At 39.6% G+C, this 17,452-nt stretch overlaps 2 protein-coding genes across 2 annotated transcripts; one reads left to right on the forward strand and one right to left on the reverse strand.

Moving 5' to 3' along the window:
- Window positions 1-47: 47 nt before the first annotated feature.
- Window positions 48-4,887, reverse strand: ctbs (chitobiase, di-N-acetyl-). Its single transcript, XM_035653630.1, has 7 exons — window positions 4,703-4,887; window positions 3,289-3,427; window positions 2,855-3,063; window positions 2,477-2,648; window positions 2,275-2,372; window positions 923-1,084; window positions 48-576 (listed from the first exon to the last, which is right to left on the reverse strand). The coding sequence occupies exons 1-7, from the start codon at window positions 4,814-4,816 to the stop codon at window positions 388-390; spliced, it is 1,083 nt and encodes a 360-aa protein (XP_035509523.1). The 5' UTR covers window positions 4,817-4,887; the 3' UTR covers window positions 48-387.
- A 2,005-nt stretch (window positions 4,888-6,892) lies between these two features.
- LOC118321528 (vitellogenin-2-like) lies at window positions 6,893-15,915 on the forward strand. The gene is given in 35 exon segments (XM_035652884.1): window positions 6,893-6,932; window positions 7,362-7,382; window positions 7,542-7,693; window positions 7,788-8,039; window positions 8,118-8,279; window positions 8,373-8,521; window positions 8,608-8,758; window positions 8,844-9,001; window positions 9,087-9,252; window positions 9,341-9,466; window positions 9,548-9,766; window positions 9,871-10,088; window positions 10,177-10,274; window positions 10,361-10,485; window positions 10,781-10,882; window positions 11,009-11,128; window positions 11,219-11,405; window positions 11,483-11,576; window positions 11,680-11,865; window positions 11,957-12,107; window positions 12,195-12,411; window positions 12,509-12,743; window positions 12,745-12,916; window positions 13,009-13,053; window positions 13,145-13,213; window positions 13,300-13,506; window positions 13,603-13,745; window positions 14,007-14,145; window positions 14,236-14,365; window positions 14,461-14,644; window positions 14,764-14,858; window positions 14,959-15,053; window positions 15,156-15,321; window positions 15,466-15,627; window positions 15,726-15,915. Coding segments are annotated over 35 exon segments (5,049 nt in total). The 3' UTR covers window positions 15,839-15,915.
- Window positions 15,916-17,452: the final 1,537 nt, after the last annotated feature.

Genomic DNA, 17,452 nt, shown 5'->3' on the forward strand with positions numbered 1-17,452 from the left:
TTACTAAAGAAAGAAAGCTAAAACGTTTAAGTGGTTATGTAACTTGATTTATAGATTCCTCAGAAGAAGTTTTATTTTTGAAAAAGATAAAGTGCACAGATCTCAGTAAGCTTAATATTGGTCAATCAAAAATACTCTGTTTGCATACATCACATTAAAAATATTGTTTGTTTTTTTTCAGGTAGCACAGAGGAATGTCTGAGATGTAGATTCATTCAAAGACAACAGCAATAAAAGCCACAACAAACTCTGAAGTGCAAGTATGCAACCCTGAACTCAGAGAAAAGTCACACCCCATTACTGTTACAAAGGGATATATTGACTTAGCAATAAACAGTGGGTTCAGGGGTGATGTAAATTTCTGCAGCAGTGTTAGGTGTATCCCAGCTAGCATCCTAAGAGTGCATTCCACATCATGGCGGTCTGCTGCCTGGCAACCGGTTCATCGCTGTAGTCCAAGATGTTGCCATTCCACATGCCAATGCCCCTCAAACCTTTAGATTGCACCCAGTCTGCCTTGGGACAAATGCTTTGTGGGTCATCATACCAAACCTGGTGAATCTGCCCTTTCTGGTCCTGTGGGGAAAGAAAGACAAATAAAAGACAAAATGAGAACTGATGATGGCACCATTTTAGACCCACGGAGATAAAGGCATTCAGCAAGAATGATTTATTGCAATTTTCTTTGTTTGGGAAGTGACACTGTGGTAGCTCGGGTGGACGCCGGCACTCTAGTTAAACAGCACTTGCCTGAAATGCCTGTATGATAAATTACATACGATAGTCGAGCTTAAACTCGGCAGAAAGACAAATAATCCATTAAACAGGCGCCCACTTTACTACATCTTAACCACACATCTTTGTATGTTTTTAAGAAAATTAATACAGAGTTAAGACAAACTATAAAATAGATACAATGTACCTTGTAATTGAAGTAAGGGGCCTGCTGCTTGTTGTCCCAGAGCCTGCCAGACATTGACATGTTGAGCTGCTTCATGATCCACTTGTATGGTTTCTGTCTTCCGGCCGCATCGCTGCAGGGGGCTCCACGGAAAGGAACTTTGGCTATAGAACATATTCCGTCCTGGCAGTGGAAAAAAAAGAAGGGATATATCATATGTGTTTATATTTCAGACAGAATAACCTATGATATAATGCAACAATAAAATAAAAATAATAAATAGCAGTAGCATGCTTTGCCTTTAACAACATTATCTGGGGTGGGAGAACTATCCTGATCATGAATGACACCTGGATAAAGCTTTATAATTTCTATATTCTAATTGTATCGTAATCCATTATTTAAAGTAAGGTATAGCAATCTAAGGTGCTTTACATAATACATTAAACCGTTTCTTATTGTTAAGAAATCCCATAAACCTACACAATGCCTTAGTCCATCTGTCTACTTTCTGACTTCCCAACCCTCTCTGTAGCTCTCAGCCACTTGTTTCTACCAAAGGAATTAACTGGGAAATGTAAATTACATAATCATTTGTTGGGGACTATTTTGAGCTGCGAATTAATACACATTTAGTGGCTCCAATGAAGTAATTTGCAATGGTGGGAAATTACAGTGCCCACATTCATCGTAATGAAAAAAGGGGGAAAAAAAAAAACATGGAAACCCCCGCGCCAGTGCAACAGTGTGGATTCCCTGATGTGTTTTTGAGCTAATTTAGTACAACAATGGAAGTCTATGGTATAGAGAAAGTAAGTAAGTAAGTAAATTAAATTTATAAAGCACATTTAAACACAGTATAAACTGACCAAAGTGCTGTACAGTGAATAACTAAAAAGACAAATAATACAGAAAAACACCTTTTTTTTGGCTGCACAGGCAGTACTTGTTAGTAATCAAATGATTGTTAGTTTTGGTCTTTTTATGGGATTAGTAATGTCATTTGTTTTTCAGGTATTCAGTCATAAACCAAAATACTGGACAATTACAATGTCTGTCCAGAAGGTGGCGCTAGATGAAAAGTTACAGGATCACCCAACAAAAATCATCCTAAAATGGACCTGAATGTGTCACATTTCACGGCAGTTGACAGTTATTAAGACATTTCACTTAAAACTACACATGTGAACCTCAATGGGGCACTAGAGGAAAAGTTACTAGGATTCATCATCTGGGCACCATGGACGTCTGTACATGATTTTATAGCAATCCATCCAGCAGTTGTTGAGAATATTACCAGACCTATTTATTAAAAAAAACACTCAACAACCAACATTTTAACTTTATAGCTTTTTAAATGAACAATATCTTACCTGGGAAAGGTTGAGGCATGGGTAGTCATAGCCGTACCATGGCAATCCCATCACCAGCTTCTTTGGATCGATCTTCATACTCAGATACTGGTCGTACGCTTAAAAAGAAAGATAACAGGCAGTTCAATGTTGTGCTGATGAGTAGCTCCGCATTAACAAGCTGGTTTATTCTCATTCACTACTAAACAACTGGACAACAAACCATTCAGTGTTTGATTGAGTGGAGCATTTGCCATTGCGATACAGTCGCCCATGATCTGGCTCTGTTCATCGTAGGACATCACGAACAGCAGGTCGCAGGATTCAGCAATGGTAACGTAATCGTAGCAGCGCTTGTCGATACATTTCGGTGACCATGCAACGTCGAATGAGACCTAGAGATCGAGATAAGATAAATATCGATGGGCTGGATTTCTTTTAAATATAACACGGAGACAAGGCAGGTGAGGGCCTATAGCACTTCATTCATTGTCCTGCCTGCCTATTTAGGGTGATGAGTTTGAGTTGGGTTTCCCAGAATTCATTAGGAAAAAGAAATAGGAATACGCCCAACCTAACCTTGTCAAAACACTGTCTTTACCTGGGAACCTGGGATCTCCCTGTGGAAGGCCTCAGTAGTCTCTTTGACCAGGTTTGTCAAAGCATAGTACTCTGGCGAGCCATCCTCCACTGCTTGCTCGATGTCGATGTTGATCCCATCCATAAATTGACTCTTGGCCAAGTTGACCTTCTCTGTTATCCACGCTGTCCTGTTTCCTTGGTCCACGATGTAGGAGAGGGGAACGTCACCTTTACCCACCAACAAGGAAAGAGAGATGGACATGATTACGAGAACAGTGGGTCGATGAACTGTTGACAGCAGGAGCTTGGCTAAAGGTTTGTAACAATAAATATTACCTACATATAGGTACTGTAACTTTGACCTTTTTCAAAACTACCGATCAAAGAAAAGACAATGGACAAACCCAATCACATCGATTCATTCTGCAGTGAGGAGAAAAACTTTGACTCTACCTTTGAGTACAACACGTGCTCCTTTGGAGTGAGCGTGACACATGAGTTCAGCATCATATTTTCCAAATGCCGCCACCGTCGTCACCGAGCTCCAGTTGTAGGACTTCCACGTCTTTCCACCGACGTCAAACACAAACACCTGAAAGAACCAGAGACCACACAGACACATGACTGTAAGATTAACCGCAATAGCAATTTTATTCATTGATAAATTCCCAAAAAGGAAACATACATGTGTATTTTCAGTCAGTCTCACTGAAGACAGTGGCTGGAACATTTCCCCATATATTGATTCTGTTTCTAATAATTCAATTAATAATTTTAGCCATATTGTTAAAAATGTGTCAGAAACATAAAATGTTCACCAAGAGCAGATTTTCTTGTAACTACAGCTTATAAATTGATATGCAAGGATTAAAACAACCAGCCAATGTTTGGTATTTATATTTGTTACTTGGCTAAAACATTTAATATCTTTCTTTATTATTTTTAAATTATCATCAAAACTTTTTACTGAAGACATGTTTGTCAAGTCACATTATCTCCTGTGAGAAGAGTCTATTGGTCAACTATAAAATATTGAACAGTGACGGATGAACAGCTACAGAGGGGATCTTTCAATTGAGTCGTACTTTGATATGTGAGTTTCGAAGCAACATGGGACATTTAACAGAAGTCCAAGAGGCCAAATGTGCCTAAAAAGGGGAACCTTCTCAAATATCCCACCACCATCCACCTCACACGGACACAGACTGCAGGGATAAAGAGGAACAGCAGTCCCAATCTGAAACTTACAACAGAAACTAGAGAAGACCAGCATACAGCTAATAGATATTAAACAGTGTGCAGTGATAATGTAGCTCCCTAACTCTTACAGACCTTTGTCATGAAACATGAATTTGAGTTTTATTTTGTTTGTTTCTAAAGTAAACACTGGAGTTCACGTGTTTGATTCATCTATGTCAACATTTTATAGCCCTCATATCATAAGATCCACTTTCACAGTCATGATCATTATTTAAGAGGTTTGTGATTTAATTGTGAAATAACCCCCAATTTCCTTTTTTGCTCAGACTTGTGTAAATATCACAGTATGAGGTAATGCTACAAATTGGTGGAAGTTTGCAAGTGGACAAACATTTCTTTAAATGCGCTACATGGTTTATTAAAGTAAAACACTTTAATGCAAGGAGTTTGTGGAGTTTGGGTGTCAACAATTACACAATGTCTGTTACATTCATCTCTAAATTTCCCTGTGAGGTCAGTGATGGACTGTTCCTACTCAGTGGACTACAGCGGGTCATTATGACATAATAAGCTGCAGTTCTGCCAGGATGAGCACTAAGTTCATGTGTGTTACAGATATTAGCTGTGTGCAGCGGGTTGTGTCCGTTTTGTTTAAAAAGCAAACTACCTCAAAGTGTCTCTCTCCGCGGATCGGCTGACAGAGCTCCGGTCTCTCGCACGGACACACGGCAGCCCTGCACACCAGGACTGTCCACGACAAAACCACAAGGAACCAGGACATGTTTTATAACAGGGGGTGCCAATTTAAATCCGAATGAAGCCCGGAAGTCGGACTTTGAACTGTCAACACAACCCGTGGTACTTCTGTACGGAGGCTGACGTGGTACAAACTTCATGCGGTTGCCGTAAAAGGCGAGGTTGTAGGGAAAATTACAGTATAAATACAAGTGTAAATGAATGAATACATAAATTCATGAAAAACAAATACATTTTGGCTAAGAAAAAGTCTATTTCTTTATTTCAACATTTATTTATAAATACTTCATCACTATCATTTTTGTCAATGGCAGATATATTAGATATATTAGATAGAGATAGAGAAATATTAATGGGGTGGCAAGAAGGGTGGCAGAAATAAATGCTGATTTAATTGCAGAAAGAAAATCACATACATCAGTATTGGCTTAGTTTTTCAAATAATTTTCAGATCTGATCATTCTGATCCAGATTGCACAAGATTGGGATTACAGAATATACATTTGCTGTCTTTGGATAAGCATTATGACTGTTGGTCAAAATAATACAGTATTTCAATCACACCGCACAACATAAATCAGTTTACACATTATTCAGATTTACTTATCTTTATTATTGTTTACATTTGTTTCAAGTTTTAGTTTTAGTTTTTTCTAGTTTCAATGTTACTTTTTCTATTATGATATGATGGGTGTTTGTCAGGGAACATCAGAATAAATTTATTAGTAAACAATATTGTTTCTGCTAGTTTAATTTTTTTCCCAAAGTCTAGATTTTATTTCAGTTAACTAAAATTATCACAGCTAGTTTTGATTATAGCTGATTATAAAAACCTTGGTCCCACCTTTCCAGTGGGATCAGGATCAGCATAAAAACCATCCTAATCTCCACCTTTTGAAATACCCCAAAACAACATTTGATCTTGATTCTGGTTAGGATTGGATTAGCAAATCCATAACCCAGTTTTGTAGAATCAGGATCACATCTCCTGCTTTGAAATCCCAATTTTGAGATTTAATTCTGATCTAAATGAAAGGTTTTAAAATACTGAGCCCAGGTATTCAAAAGGCAGGCGGAAGGTCACAACAGGCAAAACTCATGCAGGTAGGTAGACATAATGGCTGGAACGCTATTAGGCAGAAGCACAATAGATGATCTGGTGGGCAATGAATGGGAAAGGGCCAGTAGAGTATGTGCTACTGGGATGATGGGGAAGTGGGAACAGGTGGAACTTACAAAATGATGATGAGAGTTAGTACATGACCATTTCAAGTCAAGACCTCAATTATTTCCAGAAAATGTTTATTTCCCCCAAACATATGCATATTTCCAACAAACTAAATACCTATAATGCCTTTGTGGGGAGAAAAACTGGTGGTATAATTTAAAAATGTGTGAGCACTACATTGTGAGTCTGGTTTATATTTGTGTTGTCTAGTAAGCTCTTGCAGGCAGAACATACACCTTTGCATGATACAGTAATAAAAAAAAAAAATAAGGCATCATCTTCACAATGTGAATTTTGATTTGATTTACTTGATTTTGATACAATTTTATCTTCAGTTTGATGATGATGCATGAAAGTTATGCAAACATATGTTGAACTGTTGCCTTTGGAGTGTCAACAGCTCAAGTTGACAAGATGACAGGTCATGACACAGTGACATTTTCTAGAGAATTCTTAATAAAATATTATTTTAGTTTAACTCATCTGACGCTTCTTTTAGATATTGCTCTGTAGTAAAATGTATGTAGGTTCAATGTGTATATAATATTATATTTTTTGTAATATTGTAAAATAGTATAAAATAACATTGCTTTTCATCTGTTTATGTCATGTGGGAGAATTGGATTTGGATTTGGGACATTGGATTGTTTGCCAGGAAAGCCAAGAGCCAGGTTGAGATAACTTGTTACGTCCATGACATTTTTAATTTGTCTTTTACTCTGTTTGTCTAATCTGCATGTTCAGGGCATGGTAAGATTGGTGACAACTAAAGCTGATATTTAGTTAATGATACATTGCGATGTGCACACAGTCAGCAAAAACTGTAAACTATAAAAGGTGGCTTCTGGCTGCAGTCATTCACATTCATCAGCCATGAGGGTGCTTGTGCTCGCTTTCACTGTAGCCCTTGCTGGTGAGTATGTTTATGTATGTTATGCTTTATGCATTTACAACTAAATTAACTTATATTTAACTCACAATTAAATGAATTTAGCTTTTTGTAGAATTAAATAATATAGAATGATGACTACAGGGAAGAAATTCTAAACTGATATTGTGTCATAAATGCTGTTAGTTATGATAATAAAATAAGTAAAATTATGACTTTTTGAAATTTGGGAGAACTAATATTGAACTTGCTGACAGTGTAATGTTGAAAAATAGACATTTAGCACTTCAGCTTTAACTACTTGTCTTTAATATATTGGAAAAAAGATGGCATATATACACTGACTATAACATTTCCAATTTCATTAACAAATTTGTTGTGTATTTTTTCACATATGGTATCTTGTTTTTCTTTTATTAATACCAAAAAAAAATATTTATTCCTATTTTCTAGCAGCCAACCACGTCAACTTTGGTAAGCTGTCCTTCTTTCAAATTAAGAATGTAATACAATAGTTAGAAAATGTGTGAAATATAGAATAAACGTGTGTAAATATAGAAAGTATCTATTTCTCAGTCTCAAAACTGTATTAAAATACAAACTTATTCACAACTTTGTAATCTATTTCTGCAGCCCCAGAGTTTGCTGCTGGAAAGACCTACGTGTACAAATATGAGGCACTCATCATGGGCGGCCTGCCTGAGGAGGGTTTGGGACGGGCTGGAGTGAAAGTCCTTAGCAAAGTTTTGATCAGTGCAGCATCTCCCAACACCTTCATAGTGAAGGTAAGGACCCTAATATATATTATTTATGATGAATAACAAGTGAACTAGAAACAATCAAGTGTTAACAATTCATTCAAACTGTCACTCTTCACAGCTAGTAGACCCTGAAATCTTTGAGTACAGTGGCATCTGGCCCAAAGATGCTTTTGTCCCAGCCACCAAGCTCACCTCAGCCCTGGCCGCTCAGCTTTTGACACCCATCAAGTTTGAGTATACCAACGGTGTTGTCGGCAGAGTGTTTGCACCAGCTGGCATCTCTGCAACTGTTCTAAATATCTACAGAGGAATCCTCAATATCTTCCAGCTGAACATCAAGAAGACTCAGAACGTCTACGAGCTGCAAGAGGTATGAATAACTCAGTTCTATCCACAACATGGCGCTAAACTTAAACTGACAAACTCTATTTTGATTTTTGGGAATTAGCCTGGTGCTCAGGGTGTGTGCAAGACCCATTATGTCATCAGTGAGGACGCAAAGGCTGACCGCATCCTGTTGACCAAGACCAAGGACATGAACCACTGCCAGGAGAGAATCATTAAGGACATTGGTTTGGCTTACACAGAGAGATGTGTTGAGTGTGAGGCTGTAAGTCAAATTTCCTTCTCACTAAATACTTTCTAATACAATCCACTCCTGTACATGGCTGATGTGATGATGTTGTGGGTCTTGTCAATGCAGAGAGGAAAGATCCTGAAGGGAGCTGCTGCTTTTAACTACATCATGAAGCCTACAGCCACAGGTGCTCTGCTCTTGGAGGCAACTGCTACAGAGCTCATCCAGTTCTCACCTTTCAATATCTTGAATGGCGCTGCCCAGATGGAGGCAAAGTATGTGGTTTAAATGAAAAAGAAACTCTTTTCTGAGCACAAAATGTCACATTGCAGATTGATGCAGTGCTTATCTATATTCACAGGCAAATCCTGACCTTCCTGGACATTGAGAAGACCCCAGTGGTGCCCATCAGAGCTGATTATCTTCACCGTGGATCCCTGCAGTACGAGTTTGGCAGTGAGCTTCTCCAGACACCCATCCAGCTTCTGAGGATCAGCAATGCCGAGGCTCAGGTATTTCAGGAAATACTCCCTCCTAATCAGATTTTTGTTGAATTTATCCTGTAGCAACAAACTTTAACATTTTGTTTCCTGACAGATAGTTGAGGTTCTGAACCACCTAGTGACCTTCAATGCGGCCAAGGTCCATGAAGATGCCCCTCTGAAGTTCGTTGAGCTCATCCAGCTGCTGCGTGTGGCAAGATATGAGAGTATTGAGGCCCTCTGGACCCAGTTCAAAGCTAGACCAGATTACAGGTAACTGACATTTACATTCAGAAAAAGGGCCATGAAAAATGGTGCTATGGATAATATAATAATAAAATACATTTTTCTTTCCAAGGCACTGGGTCATGAATGCTGTCCCTGCCATTGGTACTCATGTTGCTCTGAGGTTCCTCAAGGAGAAGTTCCTCGCTGCTGAACTGACTATTGCTGAAGCTGCTCAAGCCCTGCTGGCATCTGTACACATGGTGACAGCTGACCTGGAGGCCATCAAGATTGCTGCGGCAAGTCAATGCTAAACATTTTCTTGAGTATCAGTAATGATGTGAGAACTGGGACACATAATCAGTTCTTTATTTTCACCATCGTCAGGACCTGGCTATGAACAACAAGATCCAAGAAAACCCAGTTCTGCGTGAGATTGTCATGCTGGGCTATGGCACCCTGGTTGCAAAATACTGTGCAGAGAACCCAACTTGCCCAGCTGAGCTTGTGAAGGTATGTAACATTTGTACTTGTGTTTTATATAACTAAAATTCAGTTTCAACATCAGTGACATTTTTTCTGTTCCTCCCACAGCCCATCCATGAACTTGCTGTCCAGGCTGCTGCTGAAGGTGAAATTGAGGAGCTCGTTATTGCTCTCAAAGTTCTGGGTAATGCTGGACATCCTGCCAGTCTTAAGACAATCATGAAGCTCCTGCCTGGCTTTGGCAGTGCTGCTGCTGGTCTGCCACTCAGAGTCCACATTGATGCTGTTCTGGCCCTGAGGAACATTGCTAAGAAGGAACCCAAGATGGTGAGACTACATTTTCAGATTCCTTCAATTACTAAGAGCGAATACAGTTAAGACGTGTTTTGTTATGCACAGTTTTATTTTTAACATTCATTTTTGTGAATTAGATCCAGGAGATAGCTGTTCAGCTGTTCATGGACAAGGCTCTCCACCCAGAGCTCCGTATGGTTGTTGCTATTGTGCTGTTTGAGACTAAGCTACCCATGGGTCTTTTGACTACTCTTGCCGATGCCCTCTTGAAAGAAAAGAATCTGCAGGTCGCTAGCTTTGTCTACTCTTACATGAAGGCCATGACCAAGAACACCGCCCCTGACTTTGCCTCTGTGTAAGAATATCTCCTTTTGAAGTTTTGTGCTATTTAAACATAACAACATCTATAACAGCGTATATATATTATATATTTCTACTTTCAGTGCTGCTGCCTGTAATGTTGCTGTGAAGATCCTCAGCCCCAAATTTGACAGAATGAGCTACCGCTTCAGCAGAGCCCTCTATATGGATGCCTACCACAGTAAGAGCATAACGGAATAATAATTTGTCCTTAAAAATGTCAGATTAAAATATGTGGTTTGACAGTTATCGTTTTTCGCCCTGCAGACCCCTGGATGATGGGTGCCGCTGCCAGCGCCTTCTACGTTAACGATGCTGCAACTGTTTTGCCAAGAGCCATTGTGGCCAAAGCTCGCACCTACCTGGCAGGAGCTTATGCTGATGTTCTTGAGGTATGGCCCTCATGTCTTACATAGCTATTGAACACTATGAAAAGTTGTCTATGTCTGGCATGTGCCTCCCATTCTGCACATCTCAGTTTACCAATGCCCAGAATCATAAAGTTAGCTTAACACATAGATATAATTTAAAAATGTTTGTTGTAACTGTCTGCTTTACTGTATAGACCTTTAATTAATGCTATTTTCGGTTAACAAGCTTAGTAAACATGGCTATATAGACCATGTCTATTATATTTTTAATCTTATCATTTTAAACACACTTATCCATCAAATGCTATTTTTTCAGCTTGGAGTGAGAACTGAGGGAGTCCAGGAGGCCCTTCTAAAAATCCACGAGGCTCCTGAGAATGCTGAAAGGATCACTAAGATGAGACAAGTTATGAAGGCTGTAAGTTTAAGAGGTCATTAATATCAATCAAAAATATAAATATTAGTATATTAATATAAGAATGATGTCATCAAACTTGGTTTGTGGAAGCTATAATGTTTAAATACGATTGTCTTCCTCACACAGCTTTCCGAGTGGAGGGCTAATCCTTTAAGCCAGCCCCTGGCCTCTGTGTATGTGAAATTCTTTGGACAGGAAATTGCCTTTGCCAACATTGACAAAGCCATTGTTGATCAGATTATTGAGGTAAAGCATGTTACAATAATAACATTACAATACAATAATTTTATTATGAATTGAATATCGGATGTCTGACTAGCAACTTTATGTTTACAGCTTGCAAGTGGACCAGCAATTCACACTTATGGCAGAAGGGTGTTGGATGCTCTGCTGTCTGGTTTTGCAGTGCATTACGCTAAACCAATGCTGGTTGCTGAGGTTCGTCGCATCCTTCCCACCGCTGTCGGTCTGCCCATGGAGCTCAGTTTCTATACTGCTGCAGTGGCTGCTGCATCTATTGAGCGTAAGTTCCACCGATGTAGCTTAACTAACTAAACTTAATTATGTATACTGTTACTGATAATGTGTTGTTTCTCATAGTCCAAGCCACTGTGTCACCACCTCTGCCTGAGAACTTCCATCCTGCCCAGCTTCTTAAGTCTGATGTCAACATGAGGGCTGCCATTGCTCCAAGGTAATCCAGTTGTAGCTTATTCGAAAGATAATTAAGCTTCTTCTCATCTTCTCAAAAAACAAAAACAAAATGTATTAAAGTTTATATTTTCTATCCCTTTCAGTGTTTCCATGCATACCTATGCAGTTATGGGAGTGAATACTGCTCTCATCCAGGCTTCCCTGCTGTTAAGAGCCAGAGTTCACACAATTGTTCCAGCAAAGATGGAAGCAAGAATTGACATGATTAAGGGCAACTTCAAGCTTCAGTTCCTACCTGTTCAGGGCATTGATAAGATTGCAACTGCACTGTATGTATTTGTTTGTCACCAAGTAACTTACTGTATATCAACCAGACTTTAAATTATGTTTTCTTAAAACTATGTTTCTTTTCTCCAACAGTGTTGATACTTTTGCTGTTGCAAGAAATGTGGAAGACCTTGCAGCTGCCAAAATCACACCAATGATTCCAACTGAAGTTGGAGCAAAGATGTCAAGGGAGGTCTTTTCTTCAAAAAATTCTAGGGTGGCATCCTCTCTGGCTGGTAGCATGGTGAGTTTGATTCACTGACCACCTTTTCCAACACAAACATCTACCTTATTCCAAATTAACGTGGAGATCTCTGTTGTGTTCTTACAGTCAGCATCATCTGAAATCATTCCCGTTGACCTGCCAAGGAACATTGCCAGCAAACTGAAACTCCCCAAGGCCTTCCAGAAGAAAATGTGTACTGCAATGGAAACCTTTGGAATCAAGGCATGCACTGAGATTGAATCTCGCAACGCCGCCTTCATCAGAGACTGCCCACTCTATGCCATTATTGGAAGACATGCCGTCATGGTTGAGGTTGCTCCAGGCAAGTGAAATGGATGACATTAAACTACAGATGGAAGCAATTTGTAAGATGTTGTTTTGTATGCTAAAAAGTAATGTATCTGTTTATTTATTTGAAGCTGCTGGACTAGTCGTCGAGAAGATTGAACTTGAGATTCAGGTTGGAGAAAAAGCAGCAGAGAAGATAATGAAAGTGATTAACATAAGCGAGGAAGAGGAAATTCTCGAGGACAAGAACATGCTGATGAAACTCAAGAAAATCCTGGTTCCTGGTCTGAAGAACAGAACATCAGCTTCCTCCAGCTCCAGCAGCTCTCATTCTAGCAGCTCTCGCTCCAGCATCTCCTCCTCTGAGCTCCTCCTCCAGCTCCTCCTCTCGCCGCAACAGAAAGATGGTCAACGCCCCCATGAGCAAGACATCAAAGAGACTGAGCTCCAGCAGATCAAGCCTTAACTCAAAGAGCTCCTCCAGCAGCCGCTCGTCTCTTCAGTCTAGCAGCTCTTCCAGCTCCAGGTCCTTGTCCAAGGTACGACAACTTCTCCTCTAAACATGTAAAGAAAGGTGGAATTAAAAAGTACATGCAAGTATTAATGTACAAATTTTTTATTACAATTACAGCAAGAACTGTATAAGACGAAGTTTACCAAAAACCACATCCATCAGGTAATTATCAGATTGTTTTGCTAAGAGTATGAGACAGCCACATCATGTTCTCAGTTTGAGCACACTAAATGTATGGTTTGTCTGTTTGCAGCATGCAGTCTCCTCAGCCCGTGTCAACAGCAAAAGCAGTGCCTACAGCTTCGAAGCCATCTACAATAAGGTAAGTCATCAGACCAAGCCATTTACAGTCTGTTGATTTAGAGGAACTTTCACTAATATTGATCTCTGGTTTGCTTTTGCTTGAAGGCCAAATACCTTGCTAATGCCATTACTCCTGCTGTGACCATACTCATCCGTGCTGTGAGAGCTGACCACAAGGTTCAGGGATACCAGATTGCAGCTTACTTTGACAGAGCTACTGCCAGACTGCAGGTTGTTTTTGCCAACCTGGCTGAGAATGACAACTGGAGAATCTGTGCTGACGGTGTGATGCTGAGCTCCCACAAGTTTATGGTAAAAAGTTTGATTTGGTGACATTAATTGAGTTTGCAACAGTTGTTAAAAATGTGTGTGATGCCTGAGATTTTAACTCATTTAAATGTCTTTTAGGCCAAGGTTGCCTGGGGTATTGAGGGCAAACAATACGAGACTGAAATCACAGCTGAGACCGGTCTTGTGGGTCAAGAACCTGCAGTCCGCGTGAAGCTGACCTGGGACAAAATTCCAACGAACATGAAGCGCTATGCAAAGGAGTAATGTCACAAACTAATATTGTTTTCAAAAGATTTGCAAAAGCAACTAATTAATTCCTACAGACTCTCTGAAACTAACTTGAAAATGTAACATTTCAGTCATAGACCTTAGTCAGGCATCCTGATATAGAAATGTGTGGGAATTCATTATTTTCTTTTATGGAATTTTATGGAATTTCCAGGCCAGTTGTGCATTAGGCAACAATCAATTTGGCATTCATTAAAAACTTAAAAATAACCCTAACCTTTATCTCTGCCTAGACTTTCTGAATACATTTCCCGCATCGCTGAGGAAGCCGGAATAGGCCTGGCAAAGGTCAAGAATGTTCGTAATCAGATCAAACTGAGTGTGGCTGCTGCTTCTGAGACAAGCCTGAATTTTGTGCTGAAGACACCTAAGGTGCGGTTTTCTTGGCCATTATTTGCACACAAAAAATGTTTGCATCATACTTTATCACTCATAAACACAGTAATCAATTTTATATTACAGAGGACCATTTACAAACTTGGAGTGTCTCTCCCAGTTTCTCTTCCATTTGGAGACACTGCTGCAGAGCTGGAAGCGTACCAGAGCAACTGGGCTGACAAGATCACCTACATGGTCACCAAGGCTAACGCAGGTGAAAACATTTAAAGCAACAGGTTTTATCGTAATAATAGTCAGGCTAAATAGTAAATAGTTAACTTCCTGAAACATCTTTTCTATCTACACCAGCTGAGTGCACCATGGTCAGAGACAAACTGATCACATTCAACAACAAGAAATTCAAGAATGAGATGCCCCACTCGTGCTACCAGGTTTTGGCTCAGGATTGCAGCCATGAGCTTAAATTCATAGTTCTGCTGAGGAGGGACCAAACACTGGACCAAAACCTGATTAATGTGAAGATTGAAAACATGTAAAAACAACCAGTATTTATATTTAAAATGTGGGAATTGTGACAAAATTGGGAAAATTGACAGAATTCTGAATCTGGAAACTGACTGTAACACATGTATTTTAATTGTTTTTCAACAGTGATGTTGACCTGTATCCCAAGGACAGTGCTATCATGGTGAAGGTTAATGGAGTAGAAATCCCCATCAGCAACCTGCCATATCAGCATGCCTCAGGTTTCTTATTAGATATATTAACTCAAATGTAACTGCTAAAATTATTCAATTTGTTGGAAGTAAAATATCACATATTTATATATATTTGCAACCTTTTTAGGCCAAATTCAGATCAGACAGAGAGGTGAGGGCATCGCTCTTTATGCTCCCAGCCATGGTCTTCAGGAGGTCTACTATGATCTGAACGCATTGAAGGTGATACAAGAAATCTAAATTTGACATTGACTCAAATTTGTATTAATCTCCATACTGAGTACGTAATGGTGCAAATGTTGAACTGTTTGTTGTTTTTTTCAGGTTAAAGTTGTGGACTGGATGAGAGGACAGACTTGTGGACTCTGTGGAAAGGCTGACGGAGAAATCAGACAGGAGTACCGCACACCAAACGAACGCCTGACTAGGAACGCAGTCAGCTACGCTCACTCCTGGGTTCTGCCTGGAAAGAGCTGCCGTGATGCCTCTGGTAATACTTACAGTGCCTGCTTCACCTTTCTCTATTAGAATATCATTTGTGTCAAAATACAACATAGAGAAACAATAAGTATCAGAATTTGGTTTCAGCTGAGGACTGCTGTAACATATTTATTCCCTTTTCACCAATTTCCAGAGTGTTATATGAAGCTTGAATCTGTGAAGATGGAGAAGCAGGTAAACATCCATGGCCAGGAGTCTAAATGCTACTCTGTTGAGCCTGTGCTGCGCTGCCTGCCTGGCTGCATGCCTGTGAGGTACACCGCCGTCACCGTTGGCTTCCATTGCGTGCCTGCTGGTAAGTCTATAAGAAATCACAGCTGGTTCACAAAACTGAATCATACATTTATCTTGTTATCCTGTACAGTAACGCTTTTACTCTTTCAATTTTCACAGATTCTAACATGAACCGCTCTGAGGGTCTGACCAGCATCTATGAGAAGAGCATTGACCTGAGGGAAACAGCAGAAGCCCACGTGGCCTGTCGCTGCACCGCTCAGTGCGCTTAATCCCATTGCCTTAACTCATGTTTATTCTATTCTATTACATGCAAGTATTGCTGTAATACTAAATTTCAATACATTGTCAAGCATATGAAGCATGTGTTGTCTGAAATTCTTTACAAACTCAACTCAACTCAAACAAAGGTCATTTATACTGAGAAGTCATTATATTATACTGATTACCACACATAAAACACACACATAAAACATAGATAATTTAAATAAATAATAAACATTTTAAATCAACAGTCAAGAGCCATTCTGCCCCAAAAAACAGAAAATGAAAGCTGATCAAATTTTCACCACCCAAAATTTATGAAATTCCCTTTTTTTCACAATCTCACTGAATGAAAATGTCTCTTTGGTGACAAACATCTGTTACAATGTTTGGTGGAAGAGTCACAAAACTATGAAGTCATGAAGACACATCCTGAGCACAAAAAGGTTCTGCCCCTTTCTTTGGTCCATTTATTCTACAGACTGGAGACTGAATTCCGCAGTCAAAGATCATCAAGAAATAATATCATACGAAAAAATAGATATAAATAAAGTGTATTTTTTTATCAAAATCATCATATATATGAGCAAACATTAAAGAAGAGGATCATAGTTGTGGTTTAAATGGAATATTTCCAGCATTCATTAGTTCTCAACAGAACCCTGAAGTCAGACTGTTAGCTAACGTCTACCCTCGTGTCAGTTGGTTTAGTTTAAAGTGAAGTGTGAAAATTACATATTTTCCATTTTTACACATTGGTTTTCGTACAAATTTAACACAAGATAATACTTGGACTGTTTCTCCATTCCCAGTCTTCCCAGTTAACCAGTAGCTGGGATAGCTTCATATTCAACATACAGACATGAGAGTGGTTGTTAATATTCTAGTTTAACTCTCAGCATGAAAGCAAATAAGTGTATTTCTCAAAATGTTGAACAATCCTTTTAATTATGGAGCTAGAGCTTGGAGACACAGGGAAGCAGCTAACCTGGCTCTTTCCAAAACTCATAAATATACCTACCAGTTATTCAATAGAGTACGTGTTTTATCCATCGACAGATAATGGTTTAAACAGTTTAACGATAACCCTAATGGGGAAATTGTTCTTCACTCTTTTTTATTTTGAACACACACACAGGCTGAAATACACACTGCATGCACTTATGGACATGCAACAGGGAGAGAGATGGTGGAGTGATGGGCTGCCACATTAGCAGCACCCCATGAGCAGGTTCTTGGTATTAGGTTGCCTTGCTCAAGGACACCTCGGCAGTACACAGGAGGTAAAACTGGCACCTCTCCAGCTACCAGTCCACACTCCATATTGTGGCCTGTGAGACTTGAAACGGCAACCCTCCGGTTCCCAAGCCAAGTCCCTACACACTGCGCTACTGCCACCCCAATTGGACGAGATTGGACGAGATTGGACGATGAATAACAGAGTCAAATGTTCCCAATCACATTTAAGCATCTGCTGGCTCTGTCTCAGCCAGCAGCGATGCTAATGACGTTAATCAACAAACTGACAGAGATGATGCACAACTGGCGGTGAGTAGCAGCATGTCTCCCTCTCGTAAATGATGACATATTAGGTTAACAGTCAGTGCAATATATGTCACCAT

The sequence above is a fragment of the Morone saxatilis genome, unplaced genomic scaffold, assembly GCF_004916995.1.
Source record: "Morone saxatilis isolate NCDOM2014 unplaced genomic scaffold, NCSU_SB_2.0 Contig12, whole genome shotgun sequence".
NCBI lineage: Eukaryota > Metazoa > Chordata > Actinopteri > Moronidae > Morone > Morone saxatilis.

Bases quoted from the DNA above. Each gene is read 5' to 3' on its own strand.
- ctbs (XM_035653630.1), bottom strand. From the start codon at position 4,816: ATGTCCTGGTTCCTTGTGGTTTTGTCGTGGACAGTCCTGGTGTGCAGG. The intron at 3,428-4,702 runs GTAGTTTGCTTT...TGGTTCTTTCAG, and splicing joins GCGGAGAGAGACACTTTGAG to GTGTTTGTGTTTGACGTCGG. The intron at 577-922 runs GTACATTGTATC...CTTTCCCCACAG, and splicing joins CCCCTTACTTCAATTACAAG to GACCAGAAAGGGCAGATTCA.